The sequence below is a fragment of the Haemaphysalis longicornis genome, unplaced genomic scaffold (genome assembly GCF_048455015.1).
Source record: "Haemaphysalis longicornis isolate Haplotype H1 unplaced genomic scaffold, Haemaphysalis longicornis Haplotype H1 scaffold_12, whole genome shotgun sequence".
NCBI lineage: Eukaryota > Metazoa > Arthropoda > Arachnida > Ixodida > Ixodidae > Haemaphysalis > Haemaphysalis longicornis.
In genome coordinates this window covers 54568380-54589505 of record NW_027526225.1, presented here as the reverse complement: position 1 = coordinate 54589505, position 21126 = coordinate 54568380, and the positions used below count along the sequence as shown (strand labels likewise).

Below are 21126 nucleotides of genomic sequence, written 5' to 3'. Positions count from 1 at the left end.
AAAGCACCCGGGGAGGCAGTTGCTCAGCGTGCATCCGAGTTGCCCAACTTTTGCACGCACGCACATCTGAGCTGGAGACTGCACGCACGCACTGCGCAAGTCAGGCGCAAGGGCCTAGCCACTTTCTAGCGCACTTGAAGAAAATCAAAACCAAAACTGAACCGAAACCTTTTACTGTTTGTTCGCTAATTACAGCTTAATTACACTGAACGTTTTTTAAAGAGCTAGTATTAATTACCGAGGCTATTATTTGCAACTATTTTGCTTCAGTTATTTGTTTCAGTTAAATAATTACTGAACAACTCTGCAGCGGGCGATTGTTCTGGCAATCATGGGAATTGTTTCATGTCAGCGCCCACGATTCGTACGGCCTCGGAGCTCGCTGGGAAAGGCGGACCTTGTGCTGATGCGGTTCGCAACGTTCCCCATCGCTCAGTTTCAGCCGGTCAAGAGGGCCACCCAGGGTCTTGTGGACTGGAATGACCCCTCACCGCCATGGGTGGGCCCCATCAACAGTCTATTCCTTTCCTCCTCATCCATCCGTCTCTAAATGTGCCATAAGCAGAGGTAGTAGCAGTTAGTAGTGACACTAGTGGTAGTCCAATGTAATAAACCACCCGCTTCGTTTTCGGCGTAGCTCTGCAGATATGCCTGCCATGTATACGCCAAGTTCCACATGCATCCGGCTTAATTCTGTGACCTTCACAGCGAAAATAGCGCCCAGAAACTTCATTCATGCGGTGACTCGCTTAAACTTTTTCAATTAGGCTGCGCGGTCGTTAAGCTGACAAAGCAGTCCACGCGTTCCCGTGACGTCACAGCTCGTGGGCCCGAATGAAGTCGGCCTCCAAAACGGTTCTCGCGCGCCGCCCTGCGATCAGGATCCGGAGATAGCACAACGTAAACAGCCGCGAAAGGCTGGGTGTGCACGCAAGGAGCGAACAGGTACACGCGGGATTACCGTCAACACTGACCGGGCGATGTCGTAACGAGCGTTCCCTGTGCACGAAAGCGCGGAACTCTCCTTCCTACTTCACGCAAGGCGCCGCTCATCCCTCGGGAACGACGAGGAAATACGCAATAAGTAAGAAAACGAAGGGCGAGGCAGGTTGCCGAGGCTTCTTCTCTCTGTTACAGGAAGGGGAACTTGGCCCCAAAAGCACCGGGCGGTGCGTGCGTGACAATTTTTAGCAGGTCGCTAATGGCAGCGGCGACAGAGCCCTTTTTCGGGCACCCCCTCTTCTCAATCGACCGCGATGTCACGTGGGTACAAGGACCAGTTCAGAGGCAGGCCTTCTGGGAGCTGATTCTGTTGTTTGTGTTTCCGAGCCCTGTCAAAATGCAGCTTACGTCGTCCTTTGTTATTTTTTACTTTATACCTAGGCCATCCAAACGGCGTGAATGTGCGGTAGACTATCCTTCCGGTTCTCAAAGTGCCCCCAGGAGCCGCAGTCATGTCAGTGGGGGCGAGTGGCTTCGAAATCGTAAAAAGCACACTAGACGGGGTAGGGTGACGGGGACAGGAAAGAGACAGTGACACGGGACGAGCGCTAAACATCAACTGAGGCTTTATTGAAAAGAAAGGCAACATACACACAAATACGCAGAAACGCTAAACAAGATACGTAAGGCGCAGCTTTCACAGAGATGTCGTAGCAATACACGAATTTGAGGAGCGTTTTAGAGACCATTTTCGCTCTCCGTAACCTACGTTTAGCGAAATTCAGGACTTAGAATTATTCCGCAACTTTACACTTAGTTGGATTTCCACAAAATTAGCTCGCTAGTTATTAAAAAAAAGCCATTTACGGTATATAGCGGAAATTTGGTGATTCACGTTATCTGCAATGCGAGGAATAACAAACAGAAAACTATGTACACCTAGCGGCAGCCATACGGCAGTAACGAAGGAAAACACGGCTTTTTTAGTGTCTTTTATACCCCTCTTTAAAAATATCCATTTTCGCCTATTTCGTGGCAAATATCCACATTTGGTTCATTCACGTACGCTTTGTAGCGCTTCAACGTGATTGCAACACGCTGTCGACAAAGGCGTCAGCCAATCGGCGGGGAAGGATGGAGCGAGGAAAGTGGGAAATTTGAACGAACTCGTAAGCCTCCCGCTGTGCACATCAACCGAGTGCGAAGTTGTCGCCAATGTATCCCTCGTCAACGACGCAGCAGAGGGGGGCGAAGAGTAGCAGCCAACCTCTTCTCACAGTCCCCCGTGATTCTCCGCGTCTTGGAAATCAAACGGCGGACGCTGTGTTGTACGAGGTGATTCGAGGGCGGCGCACGACAAGTCGCCGAGGCGCGCAGATTTCCCCCGAGGGGGAAAAAAGGGAATTACTCGCGCCAGACTGCGAGCGACATCGTCGTCGCTACGACGAGTCGTCAAGCGTCGAGATGGATGAGGGAGGAAGAGAAGGTTGAGGGCGGACGATTTGCTGATGGCAAAAAGCCAACTAAGGAAGGAGAGAGAAGGAACAAAATAAATGAAAGAAGAAAGAAATGAACACGAATTTATGGAAGAGACGCAAGAAGAGTGGGAGGGAAAAAAAAGATTAAAAACTCCGAAGTCAGGAACGAAAAGAGTTCAAACAACTTCTCGCCACTACTGCGCCCCTCTCACTCCTCCGATATATTGATTCCCATCCCCGGGCGCAACGACTCGGCAAGCCCTCAAAAGCCAGGTTGGGAGGAAAACAAAGACATTTAGGAAGCAGGAAGAAAGATGGGGCAGCTGAGAAGAGTGGAAAGATAAAGCGTTTGTCATGAAGAAAAATAGCGACCGGGCGACCCCTCTGCGCGCCAGGCAAACCGAAAAGAAGGAACGCGACGGCTCGGAGAGAAAATAAATAAATAAATAAAAGAAAAAGAAAGAACCCGCTCAATGAAGTTTCAAGGTCGAAAATGGTACGCGCGCTGCGGCGTCATCTGATGGGATTTGCCAAAACCTCTAATACAGCTCTTCGCACAGCGGGGACCAATGGAACCGTCCGAGTGCGCGAAAGGCGTACGGCACGTTTGATTTATGGCGCGTATCAAACAGCGAAGCGGTCGTAACGGCATGGCCAAAGGGCAGACATACACGAACGCAGACACATGCGCCGGTTCGAATGCGAGTCGTAGGAACGGAGAAACGCTTGTTGAAGCGTCGGAGAAGCCAAAATAGCGCTGGGAACCTCCTGCAGAGCCGTACACCATTAGATAACTCGAGAGGGCACAGGCGTACTGTGTAGACTTGTTAACAGGGTGCGCTGTAATGAATTCGGCCAAGAATCACACCGGGACATTAGTTATTCGACGGTCATTGATTCGAAAGGCGAAAGGACAGCGAAAGGACAAGGCGAAAGGACAGCGCCATTATACAAAGGCGAAAGGACAGCGCCATTCTGTATGGTCAGCACGCATCCAGTTGGGCAATACGAACTCTTTGTCCGACTTTTCTTACCTCCGTCAGTCATCTCATGGAACAATATCAAATATTGTCATACTTTATAAACCCAACGCCCCGAAATTTACGACCGGGAAAGCCGGCTTTCTGGTACTTCGCAATCGTCAATTTGAGTACCTAGCCTGCCAAGAATAATCGGCGTGCGAACGCAAAGATTTTTTTTTTCTACACGAAATGATGTGAATCGTCTGCAAACACCATTTCTCCTCATTCGCCGCAACCTGCACAAGACCTCGCCGCAGACTTAAACCCCGAACTACTTAAATTTAACCCCGAACTACCATCGCCCATCCGTGGAACGCATAACAAGCATAGCTCCAGTCCCGTAGTCTTCCCATCCGCCCGCATTCATAACAGGACTGGCTCCACCGGCGATCCTCAATCCGGTACTTTATCCTGACGGTCGTAGCATGACGGCATTCTCCTCCGAGCGCCGACATCGCGTGTGAATAAAAATGATCGCTCGCCCTATTTGGTAATAATTCTCACTGTGGGAAAATTCGGAGAAGTCGTTTTGTAACATGCTTGAATTGACGTGGCGTAACCTCCTCAGCGCATCGCCGTTGTGAGTGAGGAAGCACATGCACGCCAAGGCCGCAACGTCATAAAGCGACTCGTCATCGGAATATGATGCTTACAGCACCAGCTGCAAGCAAGCACGCTCTTCTAGATGCGCTTCGGATAACCAAACGCAAGCGCAAGAAAATGCGCCCCAACTAACTGGCTGCAGGAACCAGTGATCGTAGCTACTCAATTTACGCTGCACCCCTACATGCTCGTTAAAGAACGATGCGGGGGGGCCCCCTTTTTGCCTCCACCACCCGCCAACGAGCTCCTTTACGTCACCGCAAGAACCGTTGATGTTTTATAAAAGCCCTTTCGCTGCCGCCGCTGACGACGACGACGATGATGATGATGATAACGACGACGACGATGATGAGGGTATCGGATGAGCACAAGTTTCGCACCCTAGCTCCCTAGCCCACGGAATGCCCACGGAGCATCTTACTCCGTGCCATTCCGTGCCCTTGCCGCCGCTTCAAACATGGAGGAAGGCATCAAACAACCTTAGCGCGGTGCTCGTGCCATCTAGTGGGACAAAAATGAATGGCTTTGTTGGAGCGGGAGTTTCAAACTTTGCGCGGTGGTCCTGCCATCTGGTGGGACAAAACTGAACAGATTTGTCGAGCGGGAGTTTCAAACGGTCGTTTTGATATCTTGTCAAGACTTCCGTCCAAACGATACGTTATATCTAATGCGCTATTGCTTTCGTGGCTATTCATATGCAGACTTTGTGTAAAGTCTCCACGCAATGACAAAAGTTTTTCAGGCTGCACCTAATTGAAGTAGAATGTGTTTGCTCTAATTACAATCAATAACGTTTTTCCCACTCTGCTGCATACGGCATTTCGTCTGATTTCGACAATGAAACTTCAGTTTTTATTTGTGACGTTGAAACTTTTGAAAAACCATGAAGATTTTTGTTTAAGCCAGTACATTGACCCATTTAGCTAGCCACTCACTACTGTTGTAATTTTCTCTGTTTTTTCTTTTTTGTAACGACGCTATTAGTTAGTGGGAAAATAGAGAAATATGCAGCATTGGTAGGATTGTCAAACAGCTGTTTTGCAAATGATAAGCCGTGCAGATGCCGTGCAGAATTTTCAGATGCCGTGCATCTGTTTAGTACATTTTTGTGTGTGGGAAAGGAATGTGGCCCTTTGGCCAAAACAAAAACAGCTGCCCGCTAATATTTCGCTACATCCCGTCGGCTACAATAATTCAAAGAACACTTGTTCAGTCCCACATTCGTTGCCATCAATTTAGCACTGCACATTTCCCTGGAGCTCCGCGCGCGCTCAAGACAACCACCCTCTGAACGGTGGCGCTGCTTAGCGACGGAAATAGAAGACAACCCAACACTGGCGGGGTTTTCAAATAACTAATCTGTGTCCACGGCGTCCCTTGTTTATTTTTCTTCGTTTAAGCTGTAGGTCCCGACATCAATCAATGCGCCAGGGTCTAATAACGTTTTACGGTAAGAGATATAATAACGTTTTACGGTAAGAGATAGCATCCCACGTTCGTGTCTAACGACGTGCGGTAGAGTAGGAGTTGCGACACGACATTGTCGCGATCTGCAAATAGCCACAACGTAGAGGAATTTGATTTAGTTCGACCGCGTATGTAGCTTCGGCGTTTCTTGACAACCCAGGACTGCGGACATGACTGCGCCGGTAACGATCATGCGCCATGCTTCTTGATGGATGATGCCGGCGCAGGCAAGTCCTCAGGCACCGTGGAAGTTTACAAGAGCGCAAGGAACGAGGGAAGGGAAAGGGCACAGACGAGCACTTCAAGCGGTGTTGCTTCAGCCACACTTAACTTATCATGCCATGCTTCAAGATGCGTCAGAAAGGGTGAAAGAAATCTAAGCATTACTCTGCAACTTACGCAGGGCCTGAACGCCAGTTTACGCCGGCAGAAACACAAAGCAAAAACAACGCACAGTCACGTCAGTACAGCAGTTTAACCGAGTCGGTATTCCAGGCATCACCTAACACCACTTAGATGAAAAAGCCTGGCCCTGACCGCAGCTTCAATGGTCGAAAAACCAGTCCGCTTCCGTGGCCAGCTTCAACGACGTCGTGGCTAAAAACAGTGAAATAGCCGCTCTCGGTAAGAAATGCGGCTGCGATTGGAAGCTAATGCCGTTGTTTCGACCAAAGGCCTGCGAAACAAGCTGACTTTAACTTGCACCGGCTATGATATGATGCCAGTGGACAGTTGCCACGAGTAGCGTGCACAATCGCAGAACGGAACCTGCTCAACGGACCCTGTGAGAAAACGCATGCACCACTCACAGTCCTTGGGTTCCTTGAGGTCGGCCATGTTGTCCCCTGATGTGGTCGCCAGGCCGGACGTGCTGGTTGCGGAGCTCGGCGGCGGCGTGCAGGGTGCGGACTGTGCGGGTGGCAAGCTGAGCCCGTTGCCCTTGGCCGACTTGTCCTTATCCTTGTGCTGGAAGAGCTGCGAGCTCTGCGAGGCGGCGTGTCCGCCGGCACCGCCTCCCTGGGGTGTGGCGGGCGCGCTGGCGCTCTTCGGCTGCTGCTGCTGCTGCTGGCCGTCGAAGGCGTCGTACAGCGTCACCGCCACCACCTCCACGGGGCCTGCGGCACAGAGGTCGGGGAAGGGGAGGGAGAGAAAGAAACAAAGTCAGGAGGCATTTCACTGTGTTAAGGCGGTGACCAGCCAAGCTGCTTAGAGCGCGACAGAAAGGTCAAGTGTAACGAAATCGCAGTCCCAGACTAAGTTGCAGTCAAAGCGGGTGACCGCAGTTTCACACTTCAAAATATGACCTCCTGACAAGAAGTTTCATCGAACCCTTGAAGGTGACACAGAAGTAAGTTTGAGCGAAGGTACCAACGCAATTATTGTGAACTGACTGATTGGTAAACGTAAATTAAACTCTGTGTAATGATCTAGCTGCCGTTGCGACCCATTTTCGTATAATTTGTTTCCGAACAGTTCCCGTAAAACAACAGTTGCAGCCCTTTTCCCCAACCACACTCCCTCCGTAAATGACCATGCATTTACAGCAGACGGGAATTGTGAACGTTTGCAACTTCACTGAACGACTCGAGTGAAACTCAGAGTGACGATGGAGTCTCCTTAGCGGCCACTTGCAAGACAACAGTCACGCTAAGCATTCGCGATAAAGTTGGCTCTGCCGCAAGGTTGTTCACGCGCATGGGAAATGCAGGAGTAAAGCTAGGGCGACAAGTACACACTCAAGGAGTCGCCCTTCTGCTGAATAAATAATAAATAGTTGAGAAGGAGCGAACCAAGATTTTGATGACGTTGACGATGCGTCACGACGACTTAGAGACGAACACATTTTTTTTTTTTTTTTGCTGAGTAAAACCAAGCACACGTCACATCCCCGGTTTAAAGGAGCCATGAAGACAAAACACAAGTTTGGTTCATTCAAAAGATAGCCTCGTTACAATCATACTGACAACAGTTTTAACGTAAACTTCACTCAAATAAGCTATATAATTAGGAAAAAAGGGAATGGCCATGCGACCCACTCGCTCATTTCGCGCAACAGAACCTATGATGTCATACCAGCTTACTCTGATATTGGCGGAGGCCGGCAAAAGCAAACGCAAATTAGGCTGAACTTAAAAGCTTGCAGAACGAGCTATTTGTGCTTAAATTTAGGGCACATTCTTTTTAAAGCAATAAGAATGGTGGGACAAACAGTGAAAGTTACGAAAGCATATGCAATCATATAAGTACTGATACGTACTGCTGTTGGTGCTGCGCGCACTATGCTTGGTTTAGCTGCACAGCACTCCGGGGCTTTGTGGTTGTCTCAGACAACACTGGCCGATTGAAGCAAGCAACGGTGTCTTACGTGACCATATTTGTCGAGCGAGCACTATAGGTTTCACGAAACGATTATTTTCTGCCAGAACAAAAACAAGCCAGGTTTAAATACGGTCAAAAACAAACCAAAGGCAGAAAACAGCTGGCCACGGTAGGGTGGCGCCATCTCGGTTGAGTTATGTAAACAAACGCGCGAGTGCCTCGACGCCAGCGCCGCCGTGCAGGGCGGAGACACCTTTGAACGGTCCCGTGCCGCGGCAATTGGGCCAACGTGCTCAACGCGTTGTTCTTTTCGTTTCCCACGAGACCCAGGAACGCGAAACAGATAAGATGATTCGACTTCACCAGTAAACCACGTTGCGGCGATAATTTTAACACGGTTTTGGCACAATGACTTGTTTCGGCGGCGAGCGAGTGACCCAAAATAGCGGCACCAGCATATACGTGCCTCCACCCTGCACGGCGGACGCGTGAATCAAGGCACCCAAGGCTGCAGAAGGGTCGGTTCCTGTGATGTCATTGCAGACCACAAAAACACGTGATTTAGCGGTAAAATCAAAATTTTAACTGAAATTCATTAATTTCTCAGTGAATAAAGCATCGTTTGTATCAGGACAAGCGCTGGGGGCTCTATAAAACATGAAATCTTTCGAATAAAACAAACTTGTATTTTGTATTCATGGCTCCTTTAAAACAGTTATTTACATGAGCAAGAAATTAGTTTAGTAAGCTGGTTTAAATAGGACGCGCATCCGATATTTGGCTGATAAGAACAGAATTTAATTAGAATGCTTGTTACATTTACAGAGGTTAACACAGACTTGGCACCTGAAATATAAGGCAATTAACAATGCAGTAAGTAAGGTTAGCAACATGTAAGAATAACAAAATGCACTTTGATCTTGACCAGATCTTATCCTATTGGGAAGTACCCGTATTACAATAAATACGATCATCATCTTTCGCTATCACGGGAATTAATTGTGCGGTAGGTCGGAATTTGCTTCATTCGAAAACCCGCGCCGTTAGAGCCGCGAGCCGTGGTTACGGAGAAAAGCGGTAGGCGGCGACGCATGCCGCTGAGGCTTCTTTGCTTGCGGTTGCTTCCTTCAGCGCCTCGACAAAACAACGAAAATAAACGACTTAGCGCCTCCCATAAAAGTTTTTCAAACAATTCATAGTCAGTCTAACGCTTGTGGGCGTTCACGTACGCGTAAGATGGGCCGGGGGATGCGTACGGCTACGTCGAATCAAGGAACAGTTTTGTACGCGAAAGTTTCGTACAAGAAGTGTCTTCGATTTGGCTGCACTCGCTGCACTCATTCAGGTAGTGCAGCCCTCGCCTCTTCGATTTTTTGAGTGCAGCGCGCGGCGCCTGCACTTTTATCTTCAATTTACCGACGGTGCAGAGAGCGCAGGGTGAGTTCACGGCTTCCCCTGCACTTCCCAGGCAGGAAGTGCAGAAGCAGACGACAAAAGTGCAGGACCGGTTCTGCAGTGGCGCCACCTGTGCTGAACTGGCTGAACTCATTCTGAACTCGTGAAGAAAGTGCGGGCCAAATCGAAGAGACCTAAGGTTTCTCTGCCAATGCGAGAACATACTCCTCAGCCGGGAATCAGGAAAATCACAACACGAATACATTACAAACTTTGCACCGTATGCGCTTGTTCATACGGCGAGGGTTCGCAGCTAACCAGCAACAAAACAATAGAAATATTATTTCGATTTTTTTTGCACTATACATTACAAAAGCAAAACGCTTGAAGAAAAACACAAGAAGGCGGAAGTGGTTCCTGCAGCATATTTTTTGAACCAGGCCTGGTTCTGAAACGGGGACAGGGCCGGATTAGCAGTGGCGAGGGCACGGTTAAAAAACCACGGATTTCGAATAAAACAATCCTTCCCCCCCTCCCCTCCTCCCGCTTTACTTTCTCGTCGTTCTTAAGACTTGACGCTTTTTATAATTAGCCGCAAATAGCACATGCCGCATTTACTCGAAGAAGTTTCGGCGTGTTCATGAACATCGCCTGGCGTCCACTTTCTCGCAGGGCACGTGGAGAGATTGCCACCAGGGTGAAGAGAAATAGACGGCATTAAGATTTCTGCGGCTAGTTGGTTGATACTGAAAGAAAGGTAAACTGCGCGAGAAGTTGGGACGAAAGCAAGAAATGCACACGGCACTTTGAAGTGCAGTCTTAAAGGGGCCCTGAAAGGCATTTTGAGCACACTAAATGAAGTAGCGCAATCGTTAGATTGGGTCGTCAAGGTCATCTGGGCCAAGTATTACTATTTTACGCGCAGCGGAAAGCTCACACTTTTGTTGCAAAGTTTGTCGCTTTTTTTCTCACCCTTTCCTTCGTGTTTTTGGACGCCGCCATCTTCACATGTCTACATCATCGATTCCCCGATGTTCGTCATGAGCTAGACATCCTGCTATTGGGCGGCTTTTTCACGCACTTCCGGCAAAGAGATGAGTCGTCTGCTCAGCGTCGACTCGCCGGCTGATCTGCCAGCGTAGTGCCGGAGTGCTTGGACATTTTACGACAAACGAAACAAGTGTAAACAAACGCTTAACCGTTCGTATTGAATGCAACACGGCCATAACACGACATGGATATTCTCTTACCGGAGTACGTTCCATAAAGAAAGCGTTGAAGCCCCGTGGCACTTCTTTCGTGCAATCGCAGAGCCGAATGCCCGGGTTTGACGGATACATTTTTTTCCACTTCAAAACAATCCAGAGATGCGTTTCGAACGAACACAACGTCACAACATGCGTTGCAAGTCTGAACCGCGATTGACAGACGATGGGTTGCATCCTCCTGCCCGTCGTAAATTCGGCACTCACCTCGCGCGCGGTTTGCGGGGACGAACAGCAAGTCACTTAAGTCTGGCGCGCAAGCCGAGATGGCTTTTAGCCACGCACACTGCACATACCCCATGCGAGGTTGAGTCGTACGTCGCTCGAGAAAGATAATCCAGACCATGGGAAGCACTATCCACCCGCAGAAGCACAACGTCGCATTTCATCGCGAAACAAAGGCGTCCACAACACACACACCATCGCCTCCTGTAATGCCAAACGCATCTCACACTTCCTAATGAGAGTGAGTGGTACGTCTGCAGTGCCCACATGTCGCGAGGTGGGGCCTCGAGCTGAACCGGGATCACGCAAGCGTAACTGGCCTCTGGGGCGGTTTGTGCCTTGTTGCCAAGGCAACCGATGTTGGAGATCGTCAAAGAAAGGCGCTCGCTCCAGCGCTAGAAAGCTCAGAGCCGCGCCGGAGCATGTTTTGCCAACGTTGCCGCTCTCCACCACGCGTCGCCCCAAGCTGAACTGGTCACATGATTGAAGCGTTTTGTGCACGGGTTCTGTATCGGTTTAAAATGTCTTTTTCACATGGCGCCGGCAGGAATTACCACCACCACAAAATAAGACCCGGCACCAGCGGGGCCACATCTGATAAGGCGCTTTTTGGATAAACAGTGCGCGGTGCATGAAAGGGACCGAGCGCAAGATCCTCCCCAGCGGCTGCGAGTTCGCCGCCGATTAAAAGTCACGTGCTGCACTGCAGCAACGCACACCGCGAAATGGCAAGGCCAGGCCACCGCACACATGCGGCCAGATTTTTCGTTCGCTTATCCATCCTTGAGCGGAGTGCGGAATTCATGGTGTCAACCGGTGTCAACAAAACTTGCCCGTAGCAGACGGCAGTCGGAGGAGCGTAATGCGGAAGTACGTCACCGCTGACTAGCGCAGCATCATGGGAGGGAGTGCTCTCGCGCCGTCAACAGTTGAAAAGAGGAGGAAACGCGGCGCGACGATAATGCGCGGTTTTTGATTTACGATTTCTCAGCTAATAGTCATCGCTTTAACAAAATTCTTGCGGGAGGAGATTGCTAATACATTGTCTTATTTGGTTACATGTACATCCATGCATCGACGGAAGGTATTTCAGGACCCCTTTAAGTGTGGTATGTGTTTCTTTCATTCATCTTAACGTTTAGCGTCGTTTACCCTATTTTCAATAGACAACACCTTTTGTCGAAAATCAGGAAGTGCATTCGTGAAAAATGGCTTCCTCTATCTGCTTCACTAATTCGGCAGCGGGAACTTTGGTTGCTGGCGCGTGAGGACTGCCGAAGTAATGAAATCTAAGGTTCGACGAAATATCGTCTGGTCGGGTAAAAGGTTGATAGTTAAAAACTTGCGGTCACCGACCAAAGGCTTATTAAAAGCGTAAAAAAGAGAATACGGAAGCCGAAACGTCTTTTTTTTACGCTTTTAATAAGCCTTTGGTCGGTGACCGCAAGTTTTTAACGATGAACACTGCCGAAGTAGACAGGCGGGCCATTTTTAGAAACTGTTCGCACATCCCTACAGTAAATACGCTACCAATCGTCTGGCTGTTTTGTCACGTCATCCAGCAACAGGAATTTAAGCTTTCCTAAAGCAGCGTTTTCATGGAAACAGTGAAATTATGTATATTGTATATGCCGTCTGACTGCTAAAAATAATTTAAATGGTCTATTATTCAAATGCTTTCATCATGTGGGGAGATAAATCCTCTAAAAAATGTCGCTCCTATCGGAAACGAGGTCGATACCAAACTTCCACAAAAATGTTTTTAATAACGATGGCCTCCGAGATCCCCCCGCCCGCGTTTTGAGCAAAACGCGTGCGGGGTGATCTCCGAGGCCATGTAATAACACTCCAATAAACAGTCATACATATTTTCATATATGCACGGATTGTTCACTTTTAAACCGGTAATACGTTTACAGTTTTGCAGGCAATATCCGCTTTCATAAGTGCAGTAAACACATTCATAGCGCACACGCCTTCCGGCTATTAAATTGCGGAATAAATTTACATTTTTACAAAAATATACTTAAACACAGTGTAGAAAATGTGTTTCGCAGAAATTCAATGTTGGAATGGGGCGTTTATACGTATTACCATGGTTTCGATTTTCATTCATATGCGTTTCATATAAAAGAAAGGCATAGACGTTTCCACAAGAGTTTTCCTGCCTTTTTCTGGGACAGTTTGTTGGCGAGATTAGAAACACTGACCCTTCAACAAGCTCCGTCGCTCTACGCGATGCATGGTTTTGTGCAAGTGAAATATTTTTACCTCAGACCGAAGAACTGTGCGCTGACTCGAGGATTATGCACGTCATCAAACGAACGAACGGCCTTTTCGGAACGTTCATTACTGAAACACATAACCTCTGTTCCAATCAGCGGAAATCGGCCGCAGGCTTAAATATTTCGGAACGAAACCATGAAGTCTGTTATTTTCCTCGCCCCGGGGGTGGGGGTAGGGTGGGGACTACGCCCTGGGGTCCCGGTTCACTTGAACCCTTTGAACCACGGATAATCTTCCCTTTCCTCGAGTATGCCGAGGCATTTCAGCAGTGACCACGCTTCGTTTCACTTCTGGTTGTCAGCTTTGCCGCATGACACGTCAAATCAGGTGATTTATCCGCATAACGCGCGGGTAACCTTTCCCGCCTCACTGATAAGCTGTGCAAGAAAGCCAACCACACTTACGAGCATAAAATGGGTGTAGTACGAGCAACTTTACGTGACAGTATGAGTTTATTCATTTGATTATACTTTTTATGCATGACATCATGCTTTCCTGCCTCACTGATAGGCTGTGCAGGAAAGCCAACCACGCTTACGAGCATGAAATGGGTGTAGTACGAGCAACTTTAGGTGGCAGTATGAGTTTATTCATTCGATTATACTTTTTATGCGTGACATCATGTCACGCATAAATAATACTGAACACGTCTCCGGCCCTCCTAGGGTTCGCCCGTGATTCCTGCTTCTTCGCGTGGGACCCCACGTTAGGAACAACTGTCCCAGAAAGCTCATTGAAACTTTTTACTCGGCTAAAGCTTAGTGCTCAGTGTAGTTCTATTTATGCGTGACAGCATGCTACGCGTAAATACCTTCAAACAATTTTCCAGTCGCCTTTGTTCGTCCTTCTCGCCTTCCTCATTCGTGTGGAACTCCACCGAAATTCATGGTTGAGAAAAACTGTTCTAGACAGCATCAAAACAGGAAGTTGGGCGAGTTCGTCTATGTTCACGTCTCAAAGGCGAAAAGAAGACGCGAACGAAAGTTGCGGGGTTAAGAAACCAGGCGCCATTCACAACTAAAGTCATTTTCATATGAAGAAACATACTTTTGAAGGGAATTCGCACTGGATGTGCGCACAAAGACGGACACAGAAAAAAAAAACGTGCACTTTATGAGAACTTATTTATTTAGAATTTATTAAGCCGTATTCGCGTGGAAAAATATGTCTCTTTTTCTGCGTCTGTCTTTGTGAGCATATCCAGTGCAAACTCCCTTCAAAAGAATATTACACCAACTAGCCCGAGATCAAGCACTACTGGAGAAACATTTATACACGGGGTCGATTAGGCGGAACAATTACTAGCCCTGTTATGCAATGCTAAGTCCGCCTCTTCAAACAACAGATACACACACACACATACATACGTACACACATACATACACGCATGCATACATACATACATACTGTGGGAACGCGACCTTAGCGCGTTCCCTTTGGTTCGGCTTCGCCACACCGCTTGCTCCTCGCGGGAACTTGCTCGGCAAGACGTCGGCGAGGGGGATCTACCTCCTCGCCGTAGGAGTGTCTTTAAGCCGGCGAGCGCGTGCGGGATGCGAGCTGCGGGGGAGTCGGAGCTCGGGAAGCGAGGCGAAAGGACGTGCCTAGCGACCTCCTTCCTTCGAGGATCGGGCAAAAGGAGGGCGACAATGGCTGCCATCGGTGTCCCAGCGAGGCAAACGCGAGCGCGCTGCGGCGGCGCCCCGGCGATGACTGTTGTCGCGGTGAGTCGAACCTCTCGATTCCCTTAAATTGCCCGGGCGAGGAACTAGATCCTCGCCGTCAACCAGCTAGCCTGCATGCTCTTTGAATGTTTATTATTCGGTAATAAATGTCAATGAGCGAAAACACTTGTCGCTTCCTTTGTTCCGGCGAGCCACGGCCCGCCGCGGCTGGCGCGGCACAGCGCGCAGCCGCGGGGTGGGAGATAGCTTGCTAGCTGGACGAAACGAGAAGACGAAGACGGATTAGTCTCTCTCGTCGCCGGTTTTGCTATTGCAGGGAAAAGTAAACCAATCTACTATAACCCCTCTATAACCCCACAATACATACATACATGCGCGCATACATACACACACGCATATGCATGCATGCATACATACATACATACATACATACATACATACATACATACATACATACATACATACATACATACATACATACATACATACATACATACATACATACATACATACACACTTACATACATACATACATGTTACAAACTGATAACCAGCAGCGCGTCACCGGTTTTTATCCAAATGCGCTTTTTATTGAGATGGTAAAAAGGCGTCCGGCAACGATAAGAGAGACATGAGGCCGTCGATCGTTCCGAGAAGCGGCTACTTATTCCTTCTTTTTTAATTTTTCCAAGTATTTTTCTAGAAAATTAACATGAATGATGAATGGATTAAGCATTTATCCCCGAGTTTATTGATTGCGCCCGCTTCCATTTTTCGCCAGTTCGCTTTCTCTCTATGTTTGTACCTGAATGTAGAGGCTTCGAATCTTGGCGAGCACCCGCACTAGTAGCAATGAGTTGCCGCCACCCATGCGAAGCAGTTTACCCTGAACGTTGTCCGTTCAGGCATTTGCAGATGTTTTGTGTTTTGTACGGTTATTTTGCGCGATATGGCGTGTAGTAGACCTTCATGGGTTGTTGAAAAATTCGGATGGTCCCGAAACACGAGCAACAAAAAGAAGAGAAAATTGATAAATTAGGACGCACGGACGGACGGATGAATGGGTGGATAAATGGATGAATAGATGGATGAATTGATGGATGGAGTGTGTGTGTGTGTGTGTGTGTGTGTGTGTGTGTGTGTGTGTGTGTGTGTGTGTGTGTGTGTGTGTGTGTGTGTGTGTGTGTGTGTGCGTGTGTGTGTGTGCGCGTGTGTGTGTGTGCGTGTGTGTGTGTGTGTGTGCGTGTGTGTGTGTGTGCGAGTGAGTGAGAGAGAGAGAGAGAGAGAGAGATAGAGAGAGAGAGAGAGAGAGAGAGAGAGAGAGAGAGAGAGAGAGAGAGTTGCAGTAGTAGTAGTAGTAGTAGTAGTAGTAGTAGTAGTAGTAGTAGTAGTACTATAACAACTTATGAAGAAAAAATGGGTATATGGAGAGAGGATGTGTTCATTAAAGGAAGAAAAACCCTGTCCCCCGACGCAGTGGCGCGCGTGGGAAGGTCATGAAAGACGGAACAAATTTCATTCATTCATTCATTCATTTAGCTTTATTCATTTTTGTTTTACATAGTCTTTTTCTCTGTTCTGGCTAAGCACTCCAGCGGTAGAATATTTGCAAGTTGATTTTATTACAAAACACAAGCAATGATGGATCACCTGTTTGTTGACATTCTGCAGCGTTCTTTCTCCTTTATTTCTAGGTGAGGTCTGCCATGTACTGGTCGGCATTTATTTGCTCTGCGCCCCGACTTTGCTGCGCCCACGCGTCCGGTTGTCTCGCATTGTTGTTCGCACTGCAGCTCCGTGCTGTTCCTTCCATTTTTATGTCCAACTCATCACGACTCGAAATAGCGCACCTGCCGCGGGAATCGCTATTTGGAGCGTTCACGGTGCGTTTTGCACGGGGCGCCCACGCCCGCACCTGGAACGCGTGGGTGGAAGTGATGAGCTCGAGGCGGAAATTGCCTTCTCGTTGTGGGAACAAAAATCTCTACAAAGTCCCCTCAACATGCGCAAGCCGGCTAAGTTCTTTATTTCGGTCGCATCGCGTGCACAGCGCTCGTTATATAAGGCGGAGAGGCGCTTAAAGCGCAAAGCGTAACGAGACGCGTAAAGAGGAGAGCTTAAAAAATGGACAAAAATGTTCCCGAAAGACGAAGAGTTGAGCGAGTCTTTTATCATAGGTACCCCGAAAGCTGCGGGCCAATACCCGCTCATTAAATATTTATGCAGTGCTTAGTCTTCAGGCATCCGGCTCATAACCCACTCGTTCAACTCGCTGTGCCGCTCCACCGCGCTAGGCTGACGTCACGGATATTATTACGTCGCTGGAAGTGACGTATTGCTTCCGCTGGCATCACGTCCAGTTGCACCCCACTGAGTGACGGTAGGTCTATTCGATTTGGCCTGCAGGCACTTTCTGCGTCAGTTCAGAACTAGTTCAGCCAGTTCAGCGCAGGCGGCGTCACTGCCGAACCTTCGGTCCTGCACTTTGTTGTCTGCACCTACTCCCTGAGAAGTGCCGGGAAAGCCGCGAACTCATCCTGCGCTCGAGGCGAAAAGTGCAGGCGCCGCGCGTCGCACTCGAAATTCGAAGAGGCGAATGTTGCACAAGCTGAATGAGTGCAGCGAGTGCAGCTAAATCGAAGACACCTGTTATTTCGTGCGTCGGCCTTTTTCGGTTATATTTTCACATTCGCCAGGACGATTTGCTGACCCCATATTACGCACAGACTGATGCTCACGAGCACACGGCACATGTCGACGCGGGGGACTAACCAAAACTGGCAACACTATTTGGTTGGTCTCATTAAAGGGACACTGAAGTCAATTTGTCAAGCTCCCGTTTTTGCTTGCACTGCGTAGACTGGCTCAAATTAGCACACTTTTCATCGTTTATCCGGTTGACAAATCGGTAATTATTTTACAAAGCGCGAAAGAAGAAAAACTACCATGCGCGGTTTGCGGCGGCCGCACCAACTAAGGCTGTGACGTTGGGAGGAGGGGCGCCGTGATTGGACGATGCCCAAGGTTAGCAATCACACAAGTTTCGGTTTCGGTTTCGGTTCTGTAAAACATAACCAATGGCGTTGTTGGATGGGCATTCTCAATATCTCAGTAATCATCGTACCGCGCTTCTTCCATGTTGTCGGCTGTAAAATGCACAAGATAAGCCTCCCAGGACGGCTTGTAGTCGTAGCATTCACTATCCGAGACCTACGCAGTGCATGAACGCCCTCCGCGTACCCGCAGACGTCCAAATGTCATGCGCTTTTCCATATATTTGGAGCTTGCCTCCCTCATGCCTGTATCGTAAAAAGCGTGTTCGCACCAGGCCAAGGGTCTGTTCATTCTGGCCTGTGCCCACTGCCTGCAAGCAGTCGGTGCTTATGGCAACAGCACGCCAACGAGAACTCGCTAGCGCGCCAGTGCCGGCATGCGCGCGTTTTGTGAACTAGTTCGTGTAGCCATGAACATTGCGGCCCAAAAAAAGGTGAACTCAATATAGAAAACATTGAAAGAAAACAAAAAAGTTAACTTACAAAAAAAAAAAAAAAAGCACGCACCCGCGGGGATTCGAATTGGTGACTTGCAAAACATTTGCGGTGACATACCCAACGCCCCAAACCACTGAGCCACGGAGCGGGCAACTGGTTTACACTTTTATTTAGTTTTGGCATTTCAAGCAGCTTAGGTGACTATTTGTTGTACTGCGATCGTGCAGTAAGCGTCGCCCGAGTTTCCACAGTAGCTCACGTCTAGCAATTGCATTTCGTAGACGGAAAAGCGTTCGCAGATGCGTAGTCGTGCTGCTGACCGCTGTGCTTGTTCGCCCAGCGCAAAAAAGTGCTTCCCGCGCCCTAGTTTTACGCTGTACGGTAAAAATATCAGTTGATTTTATTTCCTTAGTACCTATATTGACTTCGCTGACTCTTCTCCCGCCTTCAAGAGGCCTTATATTTTCCTACTGGCGTAACAGTCAGCGAAGCGTCGAGCGCTTGTGTGAAGCGACCTTGACTTGGAGCTAGATACAGTGTACAACAAACAAAGTAAAGAAAGGCACATTCTTCCATTCACAAACGTGTCCTGGCTTCGTTTCAACTAAGCGAACGAATTGCAACCAAGCAATTTTTTTTAACCTCCTTGATTGCGACGACCCGCCGGCGGCCGGCGGACGAAACGCTGGGCCGACTGACTCCGTCGGCCGGGGAGCCGTGCAGTAGCGCAGCCGTGGCGCAGCCAATTGCCAGCTCATCCCCTCCTGACGTCACACGAAAACGCCACAGAAAATGGGCGAGCATAAAGAGAGGAGGACAGCATTTTCGAATTAGTTTTTCTACTAAATAAAATCGCGTAAACGCGCCTAGAGTGGTCGAAACATGGCCTGGGGACTCCGGACTACAATTTGCGCAAGTAATCCCGCAATGTTTACATATCACTTCAGTGTCCCTTTAATTTGCCAATACGAATGTGTACTGCTCAGTTCCGGTACTAGAACAGAGAGGTGTGTCGTTCGGGAACGATTGGGGGCGTCCCTTTGGCGATGAACATGGAGGAAAGAATACTCAGGAGAGGCCCCTAGCACCCCAATGCATTGCGAAAAGTGTGAAGGAAGTCACGTGATTTTTCTTGAGCCCATGGACAATGTTGCTTACTTGTTTACAACTGCGGCGGCCAAATTTGGGCGAATAGAACGGACAAATTTTTAAGGCGCTTGGTATGTGGCTGCTTCGCTACGCTTGCAAACCAGCGCAGTCGCTACGACAAACGTTTTTAGATTAGGCCAGTTTGAAAACTCTGCCGTCGGAGGCGCCTGCGTTCGCCATCGCGCGAGCCTGTTGCTATGACGACGACAAACGCTACTTTGCCAGGCTGAATAGCTGAAAAATCGTCCTTCTATCGCAAAAACGAATGCCGTTTTTCGATTGAAACTCTTGGTGAGGGTTAGAATGGGCAAATTGAAGGCAAAATCAACAGCTTAGAAGATGACATCGCACCGAGGAATTAGCGACGAAGCTGTTTTCGCTTGGAAGCGGGAGGGCAGGGCGACGCCATGTTAGTCAAATCAAACCGGAGACAGCAAAGGATGATGGGATAGAGTGCTGGGCTCCGTGGGCTCAAGTCATGGCGGGACTCGGCTTCACAAATGTGACGTCAGGGCCTCTCCTAACCTTTTCTTTCCTCCATGGCGATGAAAATTTCTACTCTGAGACACTCCTGTTGTAACCAGTGCCCCTGGCGGCCGCTACTTACCGGTTGGTTTTAGAAGTTTTGTTCGCTAAATTATTCCTTATTTATTGCCGTAAATAGTGTTATTTCTTTGCTTTAAGGTATAAAGCTTTATCAAACTCGTTAAATAACTGCTGAGTTTTATTTGAAAACTTTTAGGGGGCGCTGGCTGCAATAGCAGTTCTCCGGGGAATAACGCCTGCGCTCCATACAATTTTTTCATCGCAGGCTGTGGAACGCCGAGCGGTTTCGCCCCACATGTGCTCCCGCTGTTTTCTGCTCTGTGCGCGTAAATAACGCGTCCCTGGCACCGTCTTTGGTTTTGTTATGTTTATGAGTATGCGCTGACTTGATCGACACCAAGATTGGCCCGATCAAGCCTACCAGACCTTCGGAATCGACCCCGCCAGTACCGTACCCCCCGGCAGGCCGCCAGTTAGGCCTAAAGGCCCGGCTGCAACGCTCATCAAGTGTTCCATCGGCCGCAGCTGCCGCGCCCCCAGCGGCCGGCGCGGCTGCCACCCCAGCTGCAAGGAACGACGAAGCGCGGACGACAACGACGACGATGAGCCAAGAGACTAGGCCGCAACAGGTTGTCTACGGACTAAGCAGAGGTCGGCAAACTCACTCATGAGTCCACTCACTCAGACTCATTTGGACTCAAACTCACGCGTGAGTTTGAGTTTGAGTGAGCGCGAGGCTAGTGTGGCATGGTGAGTTTGAGCTTGAGTGAGTTTGAGCCGAGTGATCACGACTGAGTTTGAGTTCATTTTGAGTTCTGAGTACATTTTGAGTTTGAGTCCATTTTGAGTTCTGAGTACATTTTGAGTTTGAGTCCATTTTGAGTTCTGAGTACATTTTGAGTTTGAGTCCATTTTGAGTTCTGAGTACATTTTGAGTTTGAGTCCATTTTGAGTTCTGAGTACATTTTGAGTTTGAGTCCATTTTGAGTTCTGAGTACAATTTGAGTTTGAGTCCATTTTGAGTTCTGAGTACATTTTGAGTTTGAGTTCATTTTGAGTTCTGAGTGCACTTTGAGTTTGAGTCCATTTTGAGTTCTGAGTACATTTTGAGTTTGAGTCCATTTTGAGTTTGAGTTCATTTTGAGTTCTGAGTACAATTTCAGTTTGAGCTCATTTTGAGTTCTGAGTACATTTTGAGTTTGAGTCCATTTTGAGTTCTGAGTACATTTTGAGTTTGAGTCCATTTTGAGTTC

The 21126-nt window shown here is 48.6% G+C and overlaps 1 protein-coding gene across 3 annotated transcripts in view; it reads right to left on the bottom strand.

Moving 5' to 3' along the window:
• Positions 1 to 21126, bottom strand: part of LOC144162671 (cAMP-dependent protein kinase catalytic subunit 1-like) — a gene marked incomplete in the record, with an annotated part of 437842 nt that overhangs the window by 165161 nt on the left and 251555 nt on the right. For all 3 annotated transcript variants that reach the window (XM_077693296.1, XM_077693297.1, XM_077693298.1), the window contains 1 exon segment: positions 6322 to 6627. In XM_077693296.1, coding sequence (XP_077549422.1) covers positions 6322 to 6627 — 306 coding nt within the window.